The sequence below is a fragment of the Pezoporus flaviventris genome, unplaced genomic scaffold (genome assembly GCF_033815535.1).
Source record: "Pezoporus flaviventris isolate CSIRO_AGI_PZ_B2104156 unplaced genomic scaffold, CSIRO_AGI_Pfla_v1 ptg000034l, whole genome shotgun sequence".
Taxonomy (NCBI): Eukaryota; Metazoa; Chordata; class Aves; order Psittaciformes; family Psittacidae; genus Pezoporus; species Pezoporus flaviventris.
The window spans coordinates 816,341-839,481 of record NW_026892582.1 but is presented as its reverse complement, the minus strand read 5'-3'; the positions used below and the strand labels follow the sequence as shown (position 1 = coordinate 839,481).

At 47.1% G+C, this 23,141-nt stretch overlaps 1 protein-coding gene across 3 annotated transcripts in view; it reads right to left on the bottom strand.

The window, feature by feature from the left end:
* Positions 1-23,141, bottom strand: part of MAP2K4 (mitogen-activated protein kinase kinase 4) — a 75,698-nt gene that overhangs the window by 36,669 nt on the left and 15,888 nt on the right. For all 3 annotated transcript variants that reach the window (XM_061461929.1, XM_061461927.1, XM_061461928.1), the window contains exon 2: positions 13,760-13,862. In XM_061461929.1, coding sequence (XP_061317913.1) covers positions 13,760-13,862 — 103 coding nt within the window. The remainder of the gene's footprint in view (positions 1-13,759; positions 13,863-23,141) is intronic.

Below are 23,141 nucleotides of genomic sequence, written 5' to 3'. Positions count from 1 at the left end.
AGCCTCCAACTCCCTGTCTTGCTTTTGAAAAGTTGTAAAGGGAATAAAAACCTGAAGAGAGGATGGGCTCAGGAGGGCACTGAGATCACTGCACTCACAAGGCCCTAACGGATCGGCCTTCCTGCAGATGGTTACTATGCTTGTCACAGCAGTTATTCCAGGGATTAGGAGCACCGAGCAAGACAACAACTCCTGGGAACAGTTGCCCTTTGTCAGAAATGAAAACGCTCGTGGGTCCAGCTTGGCAGGAGGCAGGCGGCCGGCTGGCGCCAGGCACCGCGGCCGGGCCAAGGACGGGGTCACACGCATTCGGGATGGATGTTGCTCCCTGCTCCAGGCCAGCTCCATTCCCCTTGCAGGAAGGTCTGCCACACAGAACCTCCTGGGAAAAACAAGGAGGAAGCTCTGGGACAGGCTGTGTTAGTTCCCCAAGCCCTGATGTTAGCACCAAAGGGCAGGGATGCCTGGACTTCCTAAAACAAGCATTTCCTTGGCATGAAAAAGAAGGACTGTGGGGAAAAGCAGAGAAAAGTTGGTGGAGTTTTTAGAGCAAAACTGACAGTTATCAGACAGGAAGCAAGGCCAGAAAGATGCTGTAGGTAGTAGCTACCTATCTCCTCTTTGGTTTACTTGGTTGAGAGTTCTGTGGGGCTCAAAGAAGCCCAAAAGTTGAGGTATTCAACATTACAGTGGACATGAGTAAAACACATCTGTAGAGTCAGAAAGACCCAAGCAAACTGTCCTTCACACTCCTGCCTGGTGCTGGATTCTTCTAGGACATCTCTCATTACAGCTCCTATTTACACTGTGGTTGATGAGAACACATTCTACTTCTCCACAAGTTTGGCAAAACCACTGCTCGACACAGTAGGATTTCAGAAACTGAATTTGTGGTGAATCAGCCAAAGGTAAAACCTAAATCCTAACAATAAAAAAAGCTTCCATGCAAACTGCAGGGTTCTAATGACACTGTGCACTGTTCCTAACTTCAGAGTGAAAACACATCTGAGGACTTTGGCTAACACATTTCAACCACGTCTTTCAAATAGCCTCAAGAGGCTGTAGTGCTTCTATCTCGATGTCTCTGTTACTCATACAGGTTTCAGACCCTGCAGGCTGATGCTAATAAAATAACTCGTTTCAATTTCCCTGGAGAAAGTCTCCCAAAGAAAGGTCAGATTTTTTTCTAGAGGGCTCAAAATGTTGGCGCTCCTGCAAATCCATCACAGGAAGAAATTCTTGCTTCCAATAAGCCCATGTGCAACAGCATCCTTGCAAGAGGATGTCCTGAGGCTTATATTTAGTAACAGATTCCTAGTCATGAAGAAGAGATACAGAAAACGTGGCAAAGGAAGGAAATTATTTAGTTTTGCATCTCCTACCTCAGACTAACAGCAAAAGCACATATGCTCCCTTTCATCACGACCAAGTGGCAGAGAGTTTCCCGAACATTGCTCTGGCTTTCTACGCTCCTCCAAAGCTTTAAAATAAAGGCAATAACCAAGAGTGGAAGATTGCACGGCCCCTTCACAGCCCTCAAGACCAGGCCCAGCACATTCACAAGGCTGAAGTCAGGGATGCTCTTTGCAATGGGGTTTGTCAGAGGCTTTCAAAATGTTAGTATTTTCTATTAAGCTCCTTTGGTAAATGACTTGAGTTCCAATTGATTTTGATTAACCCTGCCTTTGACACAGAGGAAACCTTTCAATTCCTCACGGTGAAGCCTGTCCTGAGGTTAACTGAGTACATTAATCTCAAACTCACTCTGATTTGGACATGAACCAGGCTGCAGCACATCCCCTAAGCCCACCATGGCCAGGCATTTAAAGCTTACACTGGATTACAAGCATTGCAGAGTAACACCAGCAAAACCTGAGCTCATCAATTTAAATAACCCTTGCGAGCATGCCGACTCTCCTTCTGAAACACTGCACCTCCAGAGCCACGGTCAGCTACCCAAGAACAGGAAACAGAGACAGGAACATATCCATAGGAATTAACAGAAGAACCCCAATACATACCTGGGATAGTTTGTAAAATGATTACTGTCATGCAGTATCATTATACAAAAATCCCTCAATGGAATGACACTATTTCTGAGACAAATTCCATTACTTTCATCAATGCCATTTTTGTGGGGATGGAAAATACTTGATAATGGCTCACAGGGAGTTACGCTTACTGTAGCCTGCTGGAAAGTTTCTGGATGAGGTCCACTTCTCTCCTTTGGAAGCTGAACGGGACAATGTGACTACTACCAAGGCTTGCTTGTGTATCACTTCAGGCAGGAAAAGTTGTGGAAATGACAGGAAAACATGGTGCTGTTATCACATGCCACAGTAATGTATAACACAATACTCAGCTAATCACACTGCTCACTGAGTGCCTGGCACAAGAAAACAGGGAGTTCAACATTCTTCATGTAAGCAACCTCCCCTCACTGGGAGGACAGTGCAGCCCCTGGTGATTTGAACTGTCTTTTAGCACATTAAATCATAAGCAATTTGTTTTCTTACAGCAATGGCAGTTATTATTTCCAACTGCATTATTAGCATGATTAGAAACAGGAATAAATGCATTCAAATTCCTAACTAAACACCTATATATTGGTGACATGCTGTTTCCTCAAGGCACATTGATCATTATTGCTCTGTTTTTCTTGTGGTTTATAAAGCAGAACTTACTATATATATGTGGAGATATATATATATATATATAATGCTTTTTAATATAGCTTCCATCCTGAATCCACCAATCTGGTCTTTCCCAGGTGGGGCTTATCAATTTATCATCCTACCTTATCTTGTCATCTTTTCTTATCCCCTCTCTTAAGGAATAAGGTTGCATGACTTGAATAACTACATCCTTTCTTATTACCTCCAGAGTCACACAACTGACAGCTCAACCAAGGTTAACTCCCACTCTATTCCAAGAACAAGAACCAGGTTCTGGATCTCCAACCCCCTAAAGCTGTCCAGCTCTGGCAATCTCCTTTCCTGATACGAGGACCCGTTATCTCAGAACAGTTGAAGTAGCTCAGCCAAGGATGGCTCCTGCTAAGCCCCTTGTGGAGGGCACACAGAAAAAAAAGCACTCAAGTACTTGTGCCAAGGACCAATGCAGCCACCCACAAACATTCAGCAATGAAAACTCATGGTTTTGTTCAGCTCCTGGTTGGAAACACTTGGAGAGGTGGGTAATAAGCACTGTTATTTCAACTATATGAAATGGGTTTGTTTCAACTACTTCAACAAGAGACTTTTCCAATTTAAATTAATCCAAGCCTAGTCTGGGCAAGATAAAAGCTCTCCTTCATCTCCTTCAGGATCAACCAAACAACACCCAATCAAAACCCAAGAACTAAACTTTGGGCTGCATCACAGCCTGAAATAACTTGGAATTCAGTGCCAGGAATGTACCTAGCAGTGCTTTTCTTCCCGTGGCACACAAGGACAGATGGGAGCCATCACCTAACTGCAAGACAGATGGCTTTTCTAGAGAGATGCAGCGACCAGAAATGTGGTGACTAACAGAGAGCTCATAACAAGACTGAAGTAGACCAAATGTGACTTGCAGTTTTGAAGTACCCTTTCTCTAAGACATAAGGCCAGTAAAAGCAACTGCCTGTTTAAGGTCCCCATTTCCATCTTCTAGTATTATGGGTGAGGTTTTAAATGTTGGTCTCCTCCAAGATGGCTGCACAGAGCAGTTTTCTCCACTGACTCTCGGGAGCCAGGAGGTGATTTTCTGCAAGCCCTGTAAGGATGCTCACAGAAAATTAAGGATGCTGTAAGGAGCTAGGCCAGTAGTCCCAGAGAATTACCTTTCCCATCATTCACTGGTTTAAAATAGCCACCTACAACATCAGTGACAAAACAAACCCAGCTGGATGATAGGGAAGCCTCAGAGAGGAAAACCACCGTCATACTACTGTAGCAAGAGATACTTGAAACAATCACTTCAACTGATCCACACTTGTCTCTGCAAAAGCATCAGTTACATTGGGCACGAAGGACCAGTTGCTCATCCAGATTAACTCCAGGCATATTTTACAAAGGAGGGAATTAAAACAGGCTCAAAGAGAAGATCTTTTAGTGTCAGCATAATCCAGTATAGACTGGCTTGGACACTTGCTCTCACATATCTGAGGTTTCCCAAAATGGAAGGACCTTCATGATGGGAAGAACATCTACCTGAACCTCAAAGACAATGTCTCTAATTTTCACCAACATAATATACCATAAACCCAGTTAACCTAAGTCCTTTTCAGAAGTCAGTTCCTCGTACAAGCAGAATGACAAAACCAATTTAGCCCTGCAGGACAATCCCCACCTCCACCACATCCATCCAATCCACCACCATGTCTTCTCCATGAGTTCTTTGAACAGCAGCTGTTTCTCCTGGGTGCATCCCGTTCATTCAGTCCAAATATCCTCCATGGTACATGCTGAAAGTCACTCACATTTATGCAAAGGATGAAGATAGAGGCTGTTGACGACGACTTGTGGGCTTGAAGCAGTCTCCCAGTCTGCAGACTGTCCTCTCTTTTTTCTCCATTCCTTGATGTGTGCAGAAGACAAGAGAGACGACTGATTCCTTCAGTTTGAACCCATAAAGCAGAAGAGTTGGCTCACTTCTCAGAGTAAAATGCAAGATACTTTATTACCAGGTGACGCTGAACGTCTGAAGAGCTGAAGTATGTACTCCTGCTCTGATGTAATGCAGCGTGATGCCGAGTATGAAGAATAGCAATGAACAAAGTTCATTCCTACAGCTAGTAATGCAGTTGTTTATTGGGGTTTCCTGAAGGAATGTTGGTTTGCAAGGTCCACATATGGAAACATAGGGTTTGAGTCCAACTTAACTCACAGCTATGAATAGTGCTGCTCCATATATAAAAGCCTTGCTGACATTTCTCTGTGCCACACAACCAGAAAAAGAAGTCTGTGCCTGACCATCTCAGGTTAAATGGAGTCCAACAGTGACAGCCAGACACCACAAACACAGCAGAGACCACTCCTCTTCAAAGGCATCAACCTCAGCCCAATGGGTAAGCCATGTCCTGCTTTGTTACTTATAAATAATTATTGAACAACATATTTATCAGAAAAAGGGAAGAGACCAAACCTGTGTGTGCACACATATATATTTAGAGATGTTGCACGTAAGTATCTGTTTCATCCCATTTTCCTCTCCAAACACCAGCAGGGTTTGCATATTAAGCTAGCAGTTCCTGTGTTTGCCCAAGGAGGGAACTTGGGGATACAGGCTCTCTTCAGCCTCAGACCTTCATCTATGTTCCTGGACACTGGTCTCTAGGACATAGAGGATGGGACACCTATTGCCCCTGGTGACCCTGGATCAATCCTCAACTCAGAAAGCTGGATTCATGCATCAAGAAGGAAAGAAGCTGAAAGAGAAAGGCCAAGAGGACAGTTCACGTTCTCAGATATTACATGAAGATGAGCAACAGCATCTCCTGCTCCCTGAATAAATTTTAACTGCAGTGAGTAGGGACTGGTGTGTTTTCAGAGCATGCCTTAGGAACTGGTGACTTCAGGTGTGGGGATGCTCAATGCCCCCTCTTGGACAGGACAGCAGCAATGTACAGAGCCCAGTGGATGGCTGGGGCACCCTAGGATGCAGAAACCACATATGCCACAGGCTCTTTTTGATCAAAAAGCTCAAGTCCCAAAGACTGCTCATCACTGGAGGAAGGAAGGCACAAGTTTGGCAACTCCCAGCTCCCAAATGGAATTCTGGATCTCACCTGTAATTCTTAATCACAAGAAGTTACTTTAGAGGTAGATAATGAGACCACTTAAAGGCTCAGAGATAGCAATGTATCATACCTTCTCTGTAACATATGAAACAGAAGGTTTAGAATGGCTTACAGAATTACTGATGAAATGGTAAAGCACAGACACACAGCTCTTAAAATACTCTGAAAAACACACTCACAGGTTCAGATGCTATTGAAAAGTCTAACATGAATAAAGCTATGGTCTCCCATTTTCTCTCTAACCCTCCTAAGAAGATTAGAGTACTTTGGTGTCCTGCATGCTTTTAAAACCTCCACACACCAAGATTTACAACCAGCTTGTATACATACATGTACACTGCTGCCCTTGCTAGGGGATGCAGCACCTACAATTAAAGGAAGGAAAAAAGGAGAGGAAACTGTAACCACAAGAGCATGAAGGACTGGAAGAGCTGCTGCAGACTCAAACTCTTTGACCTGCTTTCACTTCTCTTAAATAAGCACTGCAGCAGTTACATCTTGGTATGCATTACACAGGTATGCCAGGACCACATGTATCCCTCCTGCTGTGTGAAGAGGGCTGTAACTCAAGGATCCCTGGGGTCTACTGAGCATTAATGCAACAGCTCTGATCCTGCCAGAGCCTGAGCTGCCTCTGACTCACTGGGTCAGAGGCAACAGAATTAAACTGACTTTCTTAAACCCCACCAAGTCAGAACACAGGAGTTTTTGCAACCATTTAGGTTTGCAAAGTTAATCACTCAAAATGTGTGAAGCACTCAGAACCTGTGGGAGCCTGATTAGTATATAACAGGGGGTTGGATTTAATATAGCCACCCCAAGGTAAGTGATTAGGTTTCCATTAGTTCTGAGGAGACCAGGTTGCAGCAGTGTGGCAGGAACCTGGGTGCTCAGCACTGCTGAAACAATCAATGTGAATTAGTTTAATGCACATATACAAACTCCAAATCTTGGTTCCAGATATGGAAGACCTAAATTCAGAAGCAGAGTGCTGAGATATCATCAAGAAGAGAACAGTCCTACCAGGGCACTGATGCTCAAAGGACATGGAAGCAGCTAGAGCTGCAGATACCAAAAGGCTCCTCTGCAGAGCAGGATTAGCACCTTAAATGAAACACCAAAACTTAGAAGGCAAAACAAAACCAGACCTTAATGCAGCATGTTCAGTCAAAACCTCACACTGATTTCGGTAGCACCTCCCTGAAAAGGCAACCCACTCCAAGTCAGAGATACTGAGTATGGGTGTTTTACATCTGTATCATCTCTTTTGTCATCTATGCTAAAGATATCACTAACCAAAGGAACTTGCAAGCTTCTGGAAGAAACAGGAAGGTTAAACACAAAGCAAAGCTCATGGATTTGTCAAGAAAGCTCCAGAAAAACATAAGAAACATTGCTCTAGCACTTCAGCGATGGTGATGTTTGTGTTAGAAGCGAGAGCATGTTTACTACAGACTCAAACATGTAAATGTATTTGCTGAGTCCTTGGAATTACCATTTTACTTGTGCTTACTGCAAATACAAGTAAGTTTCCTCATGATCACATTCAGATCCTGCAACTTGTAGGTAATGTTCCAACCCTGGCAGCGTTCAAGGTCAGTTTGGACACAGCCTTGAGAGACATGGTATAGTGTGAGGCATCCCTGCCCATGGCAGGGGGGTGGAACTGGATGATCTTAAGGTCCTTTCCAACCCAAACCATTCTGTGATTTTATGTTGCAGAACGCTCATAGAAAGAAAAATCAGCTGGTACCTTCTACATTGAAGCCTCCCTCTGAGGCTTGCAGGCATCACCCCTGCAATGGAGAAGCACCATGCGGCAGAAAGGCATCAGACACTAGTAACAATAAACATGTGAAATGACTGAGAGAAATAGGGAACAGATAGAGAAATATTCACAGGAAAATTCACACCAGGAATTGGGAACATGCCAATTCAGGATCCTCCAACTTGGGGTTTTAATGGTTTTCAGACAAAGGGTAGTTACTCTCACAGGTTATGTCTTAATGAACTCAGCCAGCTGCAGGCTCTGCAGTTAGAGAGCCTGAAACCACATGTCAGAAAGGTTTGGAAAAGCCTGAGATTAAAAGAGAAGCAGATACTTGAGACAGACTTGGGGCAGGGAGAAAAACCCTTTTCAGGAATAATGACAGTCCCTGAGCTATGCAGGAAAATGGGAAGCAGCAGAGTCTGACATGCAACTGGGCCTCCACTTGCTTTTAGTAAGAGATCCAACCCCCAAAGGACTATTAAACAAACATCTGCCAACACACTCTTGGGGCATCTCTGTGGAAAGGGAGTTACTCTCCCAAGTGTCACAAGAAGAAGGTACAAAGAGGCATCCCTTGGAGCTTAAGCCACAAAGAACCCATGAGATGCTACAGGGGGTTGCAGAGTCCAACAGACCACCAGGGAGTTCAGAAGCTGTGTTTGTGAGCACTGAAAGAGATTTCATTTTGTCACCTTTCCAGAGGAGGCTTTAACTTCTAGAGAGGTGACACTCCAACAGTCGAGAGACAGTTCGGCACCAGGCTGGGAACCAGGTGCCAAACAAAAGCCATTATGTGTGCCCATTTCTTAGCAGGTGGATCTGAACTCTAAAGTCCAGATCACGGCAGCGCTGCACCAGAAGAGTACAAAGCTTCCCAGAAAACCAAACCACTCATCTTGAACAACTTGGTTCAAGGGATGCCAGCGATGGCCAGGACAAGACAGACCTAGGGAAACCTGCCGTGCACAGCCATGCAGTCACAGCTCACCACATCATTCCTCTGCTAATGTTATTTGAACCAGCTTTCGGCAAAGCCCACCAGCTGCAGGTAGCTCTGTAGAGCCTGCACACAGATAATTGAGTAAGCTTATTTTGTTTGTGACCTAAATCCTACTTGGACGCAGAAGAGATGAGGTAAAAGGTGGGATGCTCTTCAGGCGTGTCCTGGGTTCAGGAAATACCAACTGAAAAAACACTGGGCCAGAAGTTTAAGAGCTCACCCTAACCATGGCTGGTGTCCTCCAGTCACCTCTGCTGCACGGAAAACCAAGTCAGCATCTGATAACGTGGCCTAAGGCAGAACCGATGAGAACTGGGGTCTCCATCACGTGGAGTGTGACCCAGCCTGCAGAGTACAGCACTCACACATGGCCCAGGCTGACCCAGACCAGGCACAAGCAGGAGCACTTCAATGGACTGGGGGTCCACCTGCCAGTAAAGCATCTTCTCTAGACAGCACCCTTTCCAGTAAGAATCTTACTCCCCAGTTACTCCCTGTAATTCAGGCTCTGTTCTGCTTTTACCCTGCATATGTCTGTGTATCACTGGGCTGTACCTCCTGGGTAGACTGGGACCATGCCTACCTACACAAAATCTCTTTATGCTTATAAAGTGGATCTGGTGGAAGTAGTCATGGCTGAAGCAAACAAAACACATATTCTCTGTAGCTCCATCAGTCACAGGCAGTCCCAGAACCAGAACAGACCTTCCTTCCAATCCCCTGCCTCAACATGGCATCCCAGGGCTCTGCCCTCCTGCCCAACAGGATCTGCACAGGAAAACCATTCAAAGAACCTTTTCAATTGCAACAAGGGATGTCTCAGCTCTCAGCATCTCAGGGGTGATTTCAGGGACCCACAGCACAAATTCTAGCAGCTGGAAAGGTATTTCCAATTTCTAATCTTATTGAAAGCCACCCTTGAGTCAGTCTCCTGTTTAAAGGTCATTTCAAAGCCCCTCAATTTAAACACATGTTCTGATTCTAAGGGGGTTTGCCACTGCCTCCTGTCTGAGCAGTTGCAGCCTCTGCTCTGCTTGTCTCCTTGCTTGGTTTCCTGGCCATGTGTGACAAAGGCAACCTCCTTCAGGCCATCCCAACACAACTAGTAGCTGATGTACTGGAAAAGGTCAAGAAAGGAGGTGTCCTGACCAGGGTCTGAGAGTGCCGTGGGCTGGGCAAGGATAGGACAGGAGCAGCAGGGCTATGCCACCCAGTGCCATTCATTTACTGCCATCCTCACCAGCTCTCAGCTCCAAGGCCATCATGCAGATGGCAAAGCAAAGCTCACAGGTCCCAGCCACTCACTGGCTGCTCCTGTGTGTGGTCTTGTGTTCCTACATGTTGCTCTGCATTCTGCCCTGGCAACCACCTCCTGCACTCCCATGGCAGCACACTCATACATCCAGGAGGATATCAACTGTATCCTGGGCTGCATCAACAGGAGCGTGACCAGCAGGTCAAAGGAGGTGATCCTGCCCCTCTGCTCTGCTCTCATGAGACCCCACTTGCAGCACCGTGTGCAGTGCTGGGGTCCTCAACATAAGAAGGACATGGAGGTGCTGGAGCAAGTCCACAAGGATGATCACGAGCTGGAGCACCTGCCATATGGAGACAGGCTGAGAACACTGGGGCTGTTCAGCGTGGAGAAGAGAAGCTGCGTGGAGACCTCAGAGCAGCTTCCAGTATCCAGAAGGCTACAAGGATGCAAAGAGGACTCTTCATCAGGGACTGTAGCGATAGGACAAGGGGTGATGGGTTCAAACTGAAACAGGGTTAGATGTAAGGCAGAAGTTCTTCCCTGTGAGGGTGAGGCACTGGCACAGGGTGCCCAGAGAAGCTGTGGCTGCCCCATCCCTAGCAGTGCTCAAAGCCAGGCTGGACAAACGGGTTTGAAGCAACCTGCTCAAGTGGAAGGTGTCCCTGCCCATGGCACGGGGGTTGGAACTGGATGATCTCGAGGTCCTTTCCAACCTTAACTATTCTATGATTCTATGATGTAACCCAGCTCGAGATCTAAACCATAAGACACGGCTCCAAGCCACCACAGATGGAAAAGGAGTGGCAGGAAAAAGACTTGTGAACCCATGTCCCACCTTTCTGTATTCAGCAGTGTTTAATCTATGTGCACTCCCCCTGGAAATGGTTTTCCAGGGTAGAGCCTATATATTAACAAAATGCCTCTGCCCATGGCAGCAGTGAAGCTCTGGGAATAGCCTCCAGGCAGAAGCACCAAATGCATGATGCTCGCCAGGCTACAGGAGCTATTCCTGTGCCACAGGGTGGAAGGCAACTGGGAAGCACTGGTCAGTGCCTTCGTAATGCCACGTTTTACACTTGAGATTCCTCAGCCTTTGAGACTGTCCCTCTGGACATGCCATTAAACCCAAGGAACTAGCAGGAATGAACAGAGTCAGAAATCACACAAAGATCACCTGGAAACCTCACTGAGTTCCCTCCAGCCCATGTGTGCTCACTGGAGCTAAACTCCTCCCCTGGCTGAGCATGATTTCCAACATGGTTTCTTCCACAGTCCCAACTTCTTTTCCAACACTCCTGAGATCTCTCAGACTGAGAAACAAACTGTAAGGAAAAAGCTGAACTCACACTGGGCAGGGAACGTGGGGTCCATGCCTCTGTACTGGGGTACAAAGCCTCAGCACTGAGGAGGAGCACAGCTACACCCAATATTCTGATATTCCCAAGGCTACAGCGTGCCTTCCCTCCTTGTCAGCAGTGTCTTTGCTCCAGTGATGCATTTTACAGAGGTTGCTCCCTCCTAACACACACAGAGGCATGAAAAGCCCTATTTGCTCCTTTGCTTTCTGTCTACATAGTAAGAAACCACACTCTTACCTGAGCATCCACCAATCCAGCCTGATCAGTTCCCCGACCAAAACCTGTTAATCAAGCAAAATACAGCTAATAGGCAATTGACATCTCGTGGCTGCTGCGGGTCACTGCTGCTGCCTCCTCATGTGCCCCAGCACAGGCCACACATGTGACAAGCGAAGCCTCTGCCCTCCTGGAAGCAGGAGCAACGGGAACCTCTGGATCGATGGATCCAAGTCACAGAACCCCAAATTTCATGTGAGAAATTGACCTCTCTGTATCTTCGGATCCACCCATCTGGACCAACAGGGTTTACACAGGGAAAGCCCCAGCAGTGTTTGGGAGGCAGCTGAGGCCACTGCTCCATCAGGCTGGGGAAGGGAAGCGACTCCATGGACAGAAACACACCTTGCATCAGGAATGCATCTGGGCCAGGAGGTCTGGAACATCCAATTCAAAAAGTCTAGAAAGGTTTCTAGACAGAGGAAAAACCATTCCAAGCTCTCTGGGAAGAGGTGGGAGATGCAGATACATCACCATGATGCACCAGCTGCGAGACAAACACTTGAGAGAAGCGTGCAACCAGGAATTGTGAACGTTGCTTTGAGGAACAGCATCCACTATGGACAACATAAAGGACATGAGGGTGAATTAGCTGTATCTGAGCTTAATCAGCCCCAACACAAAGAAAGCAATCCAGGCAACAGCATCCAACTCTTTCAAACACAAATGGCTGCTACCACTTGTGGCCTCCCAAGTAAGCTTTAGCACAGACACATCACATCATTTTTGACACTTGAACAGCTATCATATCCCACCCAAAACACTTCCAAGCCCTCAGAACCAGTTATACCGTTAACCAGCCCAGCATCATACCCCTGCCAACAACTGCAACTCCCACGGAGACAGGGCAGCACCTTCTCAATGGACAACGTTGACAGTCACTTGCACAAACATGAAGCTTAAGATGTCACTGACTAACAACACAAGCTCTTGCGTGCTAGGCAGGAGCCACTGTGACTTCCAGTGAATCTGAGACAGAAATCCACGTAGATAAAAAAGGAAAGTCAAATACCTATAGGTGGCTGATGGTGGGAACTCACTACCTGAGTCTAAGTCCTCCTGTATTTAATGGACTAGGGAGGCTTGAGAGAGGCAAGAGCCCCAGATGGAGTTCTAGAGAAAACTGTTACAAGGGTTCGATGATGTGATGAGACATGAAAGGTGAATATATAAATGCTAGCTCCACAACCAGTAAGAATACTCTTTCAGAGAGGAAAAGAGAGAGAGGAGGACTTGCTGGAAAGGTCAGGTGGGATGGTAAGAATAATAATCTGAAGTACTCCATAACATTTCTAGATATTGTAATCATCATTACAGAATCATTAGTCATCAGAAACATGTTTCTAACTTGATAAAGGCTTGTTTGAAAACACCCAGCATAAAGAAACTATGTGAAATAAGAAGAGACCCCAGAGGGCATGTCCTGGGGAAGCAGAAGGCACTGAGCTCAAGGGGAGAGGCAGCGCCATGCAGAGCCAAGCAGAAGCAGCCCATGGCTAGGGACACCCTGGAGAGTCCAGGCAGTGAGGGAAGCTGCAGGCACAGTTTGAGACTTGCCACTGACAAAACTCTTGAGACCTGCTGGGGAATTTAGAGAGGAAAAATTTGGGCTGTCTTTGCATGCTGCCACACATACAGGCTGTGGGTGCATCACCCATGCATCTACATTGGTGGATCTGAGGATACAAAGCTACTGCTTCCTGTGGTGATGTACTAGTGTTATCTACTAGTGCCAGGAACAGCTCTATGCCACACCTGCATTCAAACTGGGGACAGGGACACCCTGCAGCTACCTGGCTAGAACACCCAGTGAGAACTAACCACTGCAGAACTCCCTGCCATTGCCATGGTGGCAGAGGGATAAACCTCAAGCCTTTTATTTTAGTGCTGAAAAATAAGTAAAAATAAAAAATAAAAAAAAATCTATCACAGTTACGTCTTCCACAAGTAACACAGAAATCAGAACCTCCCTCTAACAAAAAGTAATAAGCACTGAATAAAGAGACAGGAAAATGACAGTAAATAGGTCTGGAAATTAATTCTAGGCATATCTTGCATTATCAGCTACAATTTAACTCAATTTAATCCATGCTGGAAGGCAGTAGCTCCAGTGCAAAACAGGAAGATCCCAAATTTCACCTTTGTTTAATCCTGAGGGTTGGGGGGGAGGGGGGGGGAAGTCACCTCTACAGTGACTCAAACTGACAGGTCTGAACAAACTACAAATAACCGAAGTACATTTAAAATAACACTGCATCTTGGCTAAGTAATTTCTTAGCTGTCCCACTAGTTGCGCCTTTGGCTTTATACTCACATGTGTGGATTTTGGAAGGGAACTCCAGAAGTGTTTAGAGTAAATCTTGCTGTGGACTTGAAAGGTGGATTTGCAAAATTTAACTTCAGCGCTTTGCGTTTACCTGGGAGACAAGAGAAAAAGTGAACTTCTGGTCAGCAACGAAGTACTGAGAGTATCTGGAAATCAACAGGGAAAAACGGTGTATTGTAAGAAAAGGAAAACGTTTCACAGTAACATTAGCAAATGTTAGCTTGGATTAGGGAGACAGGGATGGAGAACTGGAGTCAGCTCCCACCATCTCATTCCAAGCCAGTTCCTCTTGCGACAGCTGAAGTACCAGCAAGTGGCTGCCAGGTCTACCATGGCACCACCACACCAGGGCTGAGCATCATCCTCACACCATCACTCCCCTAAGCAGATCCATGGCTTAGGCTCAACTTCAGCCACAGTGGGAAAGGGGCCCGATCTGCTCAGCACAGCCTGGGCATGCCACCAGACCCCGGGTGGACAGTGCTGAGGAGGGGAAAGGGCACCTTGGGGTGTCTGTAGGAGGGCTGTCCTCAGCCTGACAGCAAACTGATGTTGCCAGGCTGAGCAGGGATGTAGGAGCCCTGCTGTGTGCTCCTTCTGCCAAGTGGCCTCCAAGCAGAAAGCACAATTCAGCCCATCAGAGGGGTGAAAGCTCTGCTCTGCAGCCAACTGAGAAAGCACAGGGGAAGAAATTAACAGTAGGGTGGGAGGAGTCCTGGCCACTGCTCCAGCCAGTGGCTGTATTTCTCACTGAAGTTGAGATGACCTGCTGAGCAGCAGCAGGGTAAGGGACTATGAAGGGAGATGTCCGTTTCCAGCCCTGTCACTGGGCTGCAGCAGACCCAGTCTTGTCCCCACTTGGCCACTGGAAAGCTGCACTCCTCTCCACCAAAACATGCGAAGATGGGGGCCTCTCCCACCCCACATTCCAGGAGCCTGCAACTGAACCCCCTTGGGCTTCCCATTGCCTGAGTGAAGTCTAAACAACTCTGCTGCTCACTTCAGGAGGTTCTGGCAGTCCAAAGCTGGCACCATATCTGGGTTCCTACAACCACCTCCCTCTGCCTGCACCCCAACATGGGTGGCATATCCCCAACTATCCCACAGCCCTCCTGGGAAAAGTCAGAAGGCACCATCCTGCTCTGAAGCATTCCTCTACCTTGCACAGAGGTTAAAGAGGTGTTTTGGGTAATTCCAAGACCAAAAAGGAAAACAAAAAACCTAGGTACAGGTCAAAGCACTTTACAGCAATTTCAGGGCATGAAATACTACAAGCATGATATCATCTTTAAGGTTGGAAAAGACCTTTAAGAACATCAAGCACAACCATTCCCCCAGCACTGCCAAGTCCGCCGCGAAACCATCACCAAGTGCCACATCTACGTGTCTGTTAAATCCCTCCGTGGATGGTGACTTCACCACTGCCCTTGGCAGCCTGTTCCAAAGCTTGCAACCCTTCTGGTGAAGAAATTGTTCCTAATCTCCAATCTAAACCTTGTGGGGTGCAACTTGAGGCCATTTCCTCTTATCCTATCACTTGTGAGTTGGGAGAAAACACTGACTCCCACCCTGCCAATAGTACCACAGAATCATTTAGGTTGGAAAGGACCTTTAAGATCATTGTGACACCATACATCCAAAGCCAGCTTGATAAACCCAACAATCCTCAGAATTAAGGATGCACTCAAAAGAAACACACCGACCCTGCAGTCTGGAAGGCACAGGAAAGCTTGCAGCCAGCAAACACCCACCTACCCCCTCAAAACCTGCCACCCCTATGGGCTAAGCTGGATGCTGAGTGACAGGCTCAGGTATATTTGGGTGAACTTGTGTCCTGAGGACACAGATGCTGCTGCAGGATACGAATGCTGCTGCTGGAATTACCCAATGTATAGCACATGCAGCTCCACAGCATGACTCCAATCACTCCCCGGTTGTTATTTCCACACAGAGATGACCACCTACTTCCTCTGCCACACCTCGCACTTCTAACTTCCCGGTATGTACTTTCAGTTCTGATCCTAGCGCAATACAATGACCTGGAAGTACCTGCAGGCACACTACATTTCCTAAAAAAATCACCTAATTTGTTACACATAAACCCCACACAAGAAACTTGTACAAGAGCCAGCAGCATGAAGCCCATTACCCAAAGCTTTGCATCCACCATTTTTTGGTGACAATTCAGCAGCAGATTCCCATGTGCTGGGTGGCAGTGCAATGGGAATACAGCCCGACACTCACTTGGGCTGCTCCTGGTCCCCCACTCTTGGAGTGGGTCCAGGGATTTACAATGTTCACCATTATTCTAGTTATGTTTTATTGACACCCCTCTCCTAAGGGCAATAATACACAGTCCTGAGATTTTCCCTCAAGCAACATCTCTACAACTGAGAAGAGCATCTATGTTTGAAGTGGCCCAGCAGTGAACTACAAACTCCTGCCAGAAAATCTCCTCTTCTCAAAGCCTGCTCCTATATGACTATTTGCAACTGTTACCGAGTTTCCTCCTCTTTTCACACCGCAGAACACGTTTTAACACAATCTATTGATTTCTACTTCTGCAGGTTCCTAAGAACAGTTTCAGTGATGTCAATCCACAACCCAGAGCTGGATTTTCTACAAATCAAACACAGAAACACAACCTGTCCCCAGGAAGCAAACAGGATGGTTTGCTTTTGCTCAGGTGATGAACAAGGAACGTGACCAGGGAGAAACAGACATCCATGGTAAACGCTCCATCCCTGGCAGCGTTCAAGGCCAGGCTGGACAGAGCCTTGGGCAACACAGTCTCGGGTGAGGTGTCCCTGTCCATGGCAGAGGGTTTGGAACTAGATGATATGAAGATCCTTTCCAACCCAAAGCATTCTACGATCCTGAGAAATGCCAGGAATTTCCATTCAGAACAAGTCACATGGAAACATGGACTTTAAACAAAACAACACACTAAAACAAACTGGGAGTCCAACAAGAGTCAATGCAAGCCATCTTCTCCATTACCCTTTCAAAAATAAAGTACTTCATCTACGTACTAAGTCTTCAGTTTCATCCCAAAAAAGGCTTTTGACTGCTCCACACCCCTATATGAACTATGGAACCTTTTTACCTCACCCTTGTAAAATTAAAATGGGGAGGAAGGGATGCCAGGGGGCCCAATGGGTTGGATGATTTGCTTCCTTTTGGAAAGGGAATTGAATGTTTGGGGTTATCTTCTCAAGACAAAACTATTCAGTCTTATCTCTTCCAGGGCATCTGAAAGCAAAGCTAGTGCCAACTCTCACCTGAGACACGAAACAAACACAGCAACACACACAGCTTTTACTACCCAAACTGTTAGATCTTGTCTGCTAACAAAATGCTTGCTTTGATGTAGAGACAGCAGTGGAACGTTCAGAGCTGCTGATATCCTGAGCAGGATTCACAGCTCCCTGTCTCCATTGCTGTTAGTAAAGTGCTGCCTTCCCACAGGCCCTTCCAACCTACAGGATTTCAGTTGTATTTCCTTCCTTTCCAGTCTTGCTCATGGACAGACTCCAACAGCAGCAGCTAATTTGAGAGGAAAGCAGTTTCCAGCCTTGCCCTCAAGACAAACCATTTTCCAAGAAAAAAAACTAAATTTTGGAACAAAACACAAAGAAGTTCAGCATATGGTGCACTTGTGCTTGAGGAGTCTGAATGAAAGAAGCCTGGGAGGAATTAGTAGTTTTAAGGACAGTAACTACAGAAACTCACTTTCAAGGGTCCAAGTCTGTTACTGACATTTACTGCCATTCAACAAAAACTGCAATTTAGTATATTCCAAGAGGCAACATCCAAATCCAAGACACCAATTCTGCATGGCATGAATGTACTAAGTATGCTCATTTTTAGACATAACCTCATTAATATGAGTATTTATACCTACTTCACCTACAGCTCCAAGAGTGCTTCCACTTAGGGAGCCCAACGCTACACAAGAGCGGGTCAGCAAGGGCTCTGTAGGGTTACTGGCCGGTCCCTTCCTGAAACCCCTACATAGGAACACATTTGTCCTAAACAAACCACCAGCAGGACATCTCACTGATGTAAGGCTGGGAGAGGACTCAGAGCTGCACAGACGCTTCCTGCACCAGCAGACATGCACCTCCATGACCTGCAATACATCATGTATGCTACATCCAGCAGCACTTGCACCAGCTTCTATAAATACCTCCACTATGAAGCCTGGCTCTGGTAGGTTAGGCTTCAAGTGCAAGAAACTGCAACCAGATTAAGATTAGCTCCCTCAGGCTGGAAACTCAGCACTGAAGCTGCGGCTGCCCCATCCCTGGCAGTGCTCAAGGTCAGGTTGGACACAGGGGCTTGGAGCAAGCTGCTCAAGTGGAAGGTGTCCCTGCTTGTGGCAGGGGTTGGAACTGGAGGAGCTTCAAGGTCCCTTCCCATCCAAACCAGTCTCTGATTTTATGACTGAGGTACTGTGACATAATCAAGTGGAGACCATGCCCAAGCATTTGGCAGAAGGAAACAGTGATGCTGCCCTGGGACATGCATTGAGGCACCTGGAGCCATTCCTGATGTAAAACAAGCATAAATAAAGCAAAAGGCTGTGCCAGGAACTGTTTTCATTACAAAACAGAAGAGCAAGAGTTATAAAATACACTGTAGGGAGGAGAGCTGGGGAGGGGTTTGGTTGGGGGGGTTCCTGTTTTTTGGGGTTTTTTTCATTTTAGGAGCCTGTCCTCAGACCAAAAGCAAGAAAAAAAAAAAAAATCTGCCCTTGATGCCTTTGCTTAAGGTCAATGGAAAGGATTCAGTTTCTTTGGATAAAGCAACAAGTATGTTTCCATCATCCCTCTAGCTACCTATGCCAGAAAAGTGGCAACGTCAATCACAGCCCGCATCCCACCAGCTCTGATAAACACCTCGGGCCCAGGCGCCAAGAGCCCTGCAGCCATGGATCAGGAAGAACAGCAGGAACCAGAGGACCTGGGGGGGCTTTTTCCATTTTAAGGAATAATTATTTTGGGGGAGCAACCCATTCTGTCCACATTAGTGTACTGGGTTTTTTAATTGTGAAGACCAAAAGAGATCACAAGGAGATCCTGCTGAAAGCAATAAACAGCACTGGGAGTTAGGAATCGCTGTCCTGATGTCCATCGGAGGGGATGATGAAAGTCCTCAGCCACTAAGCCAGGAGCATCTCCTGACACAGCAGTTCTGTATTTCTAAGTCTAACTGCTGAGGACTCTCCAACAGAACAGGGGTTCACGGGGCAGTGCCTCACCGATGTCTCAGGTGGGATGAGCAGAGCACTCTGGTCTCATTTAAGCAAGTTCTTCCCCAAGACACCAACAGAAACAAGGGAAGTGTCTGACTCCTCCTGCCCAGGTCTCCCTCTCTTGCCCCTCACTTTTCTCTCAAGGGCTGTCTCACAGGGGGCTTCCAGCCTTTTGCTCATCAGGTCATTTGCCACCCTTCAGGAAGGAGCATGCTGTGAAACAAGCTTCCGTGTCCCCATTGCTGCCTTCCCCTTCCCCAGCTCCCTCCCTGGCCCAGTGCTGCTCTTCCCCACACACGCAGTGTTTTGCTCCAGATCCCCATGGCACAGGAAGCCTCATTTCTGCCTATCCCCATTAACCCTGTGAAACCAAGTGGGAACCTTTTGAGCCTCGTATCACCTTCATGGAGGACACTGCCTGGCAAAGTGCGGCTTTTCTACCAGTGGCTTTGGCACAGGGTCCGTCAGGCAAAACCAACCCAACAGATAAATGCTCCTGATGCAACCCTCACATGTTTTAATTCAAGAGGTAAGGACCTGCCACCCATGCCCAGTGCCCTGTCACTATCCACCCCCTCCCCTTATCACCCATCTTCTTCCCTGGTGCTTCCACTTGAGACACAGTTTGTTCAATTTCCACAGCAGCAGCATGGACCCCACCAGAGCCACACAGCAGGCCTGGTTGTCCCATCAGGTGCACACATGCTCTTGCCCTGCCTCACAAGGCAGCAGATCCTCGATGCTCCAGTGGACATACGTGACCAGCACCAGGGTCTGCCCAGCACAGCTTCACCTTGGCTATGAGGACTATGCTGCTACCACGGCATAGCCTGTCTCTGGGCACATGTACTTTGATTTTCAAGGAATTGGAGAAGGGAGAGTAAAGGAAAGTTCACACCACAGGCATAAGGGCAAAAACCCTAAAACAACTTCAAACTTCAGCTCAAACCCTTCTTTGTGCTGAAATCCAGCAGGAACAGCCAAAGACATCAATTTCTCAGCACCAACATAACACACTTCTAAGAAGCGCTCCAAGGCCTCAATAAACATACCACAGCTGCACTGTTCACATTCACAACTTTGGGGTTCATATTTTGCTTACAAGGAAAAACGAATTAACATCTTGTGTGCGCAACAAAAGATTTATGCTGTCTTCTGCACCCTTCAATATGAATCAGTAACATGCTATAGCAAGAAGAGCAGCATAGGAAGGAGCCCATTTCACACTGCTGAGACATGCCAGGCAATGATCTGTGTTTCCAACAGATTTGCAGCTTTAATAGCCTGGCAGCATCAAAACTGCTCAAGAAAGACCCATGGTGATGGCACTCTTGCCCAGTGTTTTTATTTACCCACCTAAGCACCTGAAACACCAGGAGTGAACCTTGCTGCTCTGCTGGAAAGACAGAAAGCAGCAGGGACCAAAACTCTTCTATGCTCCACTGAAGGCTGAATGCAAGAACTGGTCACGGTGCTGCCACCTCCCAGAGCCCAGCAACTGCTGGAAGTGCATCCAAGAGGCCATCAGGTGGCTGCTCCCCATTTCTGCGGGCATTTTCCTATCAGGATCATAGAACCCCAGACTGGTTTGTGTTGGAAGGGACCTTAAAGCTCATCCAGCTCTAATCCCTGCCACAGGCAGGGACACCTTCCACTAGAGCAGCTTGCTCCAAGCCGCTGTGTCCAACCTGACCTTGAACACTGCCAGGGATGGGGCAGCCACAGCTTCTCTGGACCCCTCAGATACTGGCGTCAGCCAAGAGATTTTAATGGAGATACTTTACAGCCTCACCTACCATGGGCCCCGGTGCGGGGTCCATGGCTGCCCACACTGCCGCAGGGACTACCCAGCACCCACCTCCATGGTGTCACTGTGAAACCAGAGGTGGGAAGCACCCACCCCATCCCCTCATGCTGCAGATCCCCACCACAGTGCAAGTTCCAAAGCAGGAAACCCTAACAAGTGTTCATTTCAAAACAACTACCATTGGGCATCCCCGGTGATGCTGGAAGGTGTTTTGTTCCCTGCTCAGTCCCCATGGCAGCATCCCTGGCACAGTGCTGCACTGTCCTCTCTTGCCACCAGCAAAGCAGTTCCCATGTTTGTCCTGTACTTTCAGACACCCAACAGAGTCACCCAAGCTGTTTATAAAGGGTTCCCTGGTTAGCTTGTGCTCAGCTTATGGCAGCCTCACAGCCTGTCCACTCCTGCAATGGGAACACAACAAACTCCCTTAGCTAAGACCCCATTCATTACCAGTTTGCTTCATGGATGACATCTACCATCAGATCCAGGTGCCAAGATCTGGAAAACCTATTTTGCAAACCCCTCTGATGAAAATGGTTCCCCCAGTGAAAAAAAAAAAACAACAAAAACATATATATATACTATTTATTGAGGTGGTTCTGGTTTGCAGCAGATCCCAACTGCTCCAGTGCACACAGACTGCCTACGCGTGACAGATCACCCCAGCTTCAGATGGGAAACACTGCTAGGGAAGTTGCTAAAACCCTGGAGAAGCATTTACAGTCTTTCTAACATGCCAGACAACTGGGACTTGGCAAAGATTGACACAAAAGCAAACCACTGTCCTCGATAAATATTAATCAACCTTCTTAAGCTGCCAGGGTTCATACAAAGCCGTGCGCCTGCTCCTCCCAGTGTGAAGTCCTGTATCTAACTCAGTCTCACCTGCAAAGCCACGAACACAGCTCCAGCACCCAGGCCCCAGCAGGCCACCGCTCCACATGGGCAGATGCTTTTCTTCACCTCTCTCCACAATTCAGTCACTGTCACCTCCGGGATTTACCACAAAGACCTGCACGTGTAACCCCAGCCCTGCCACACAGCTCTAGCTGCAAAAGAGATCTGAAATTCCTGCTTCAAACATCAAGTTCCCTAAAGATTTGTATATCCTGTGCTAATAGATGTGTCAAGAATTAACACATTTTCCAACGCTGTCCCAGGGGAGCAATTCCAACACACAGGCTCGCTCTGTGCTGTGATACTGCAGCATACATCCTCTGCAGCTCTTTCAAGACAGAAAAGCATCAGTGTGAAAAGCTATAGAATTATTTGGTTTGGGTTGGAAAGCTTAAGATCATCCAGTTCCACCCCCTACCATGGGCAGGGATGCCTCGCATTAGCCTCTGTTGACCAAGGCTCTGTCCACCCTGGCCTTGAACACTGCCAGGGATGGGGCAGCCACAGCTTCTCTGGGCACCCTGTGCCAGTGCCTCAGCACCCTCACAGGGAAGAGCTTCTGGCTTATATGCAACCTGAACTTCCCCTGTTGCAGTTTAAACTCATCACTCCTTGTCCTATTGCTATGGCCAGCAAAGGGTTTACTAAGCACAATATTTAGAAGAAACTTGTCTGAACACTGGTCACAAGATATACTGGGATAAAACCCCAAAGACTCAAATAGTTTAAAAACCAGTAACAATTCTGTCTCTAGATCCTGGAATTGCTCTAACAAATATACTTATTAAATGCAAGCTAAAAACACTGCATGCCAATGGAATGAAATGCAGAGGCACAAGATTTCTACAAGTCAGGTTTTAAAGAAAAAAAAACAACATGCAAAGATTTGGTTTCTAATAAAGGTCTCTCCGTGCTGCAGAGCGACTCTGAGTGATGTCCAAGTGATGCATCAATGACAGAGAACGGAAAGACGAATCCTACAGAGCTCCCCAGATCCCAAGGCTGCTCAGCCTCAGCACTGCCTGTGGGAACAATGGCTTGGACCTCTCCATCTGCTCTCACCTCTCATGAGGAAGCAGGATCAGAGGTGACTCATGAGATGACACAGTGCCCATGCACCCATGCTCAAGACAGAAACTCGAGGTATTCACCTGTAAGCTGATCACCCTTCACTGTCACATTAAAGAACTAAGAAGTCGGATCTTCGTTCAGCAGGAGTTTTATGGGGTGCAAATGAAAGTGCTGAATCCCACCCCAGTGGTATTCCATAGAAATTCGGCAGGCAACAAATCCCCAGTGTGCCATACACAGTGATGTAGCTGTGTGGGGATGGAGCACTGCTCTTCTAGCACAGGTAAAGCAGATGCATGAAGCTACCTCAATAATGTGTTGGTTTAACAAGTCCCAGT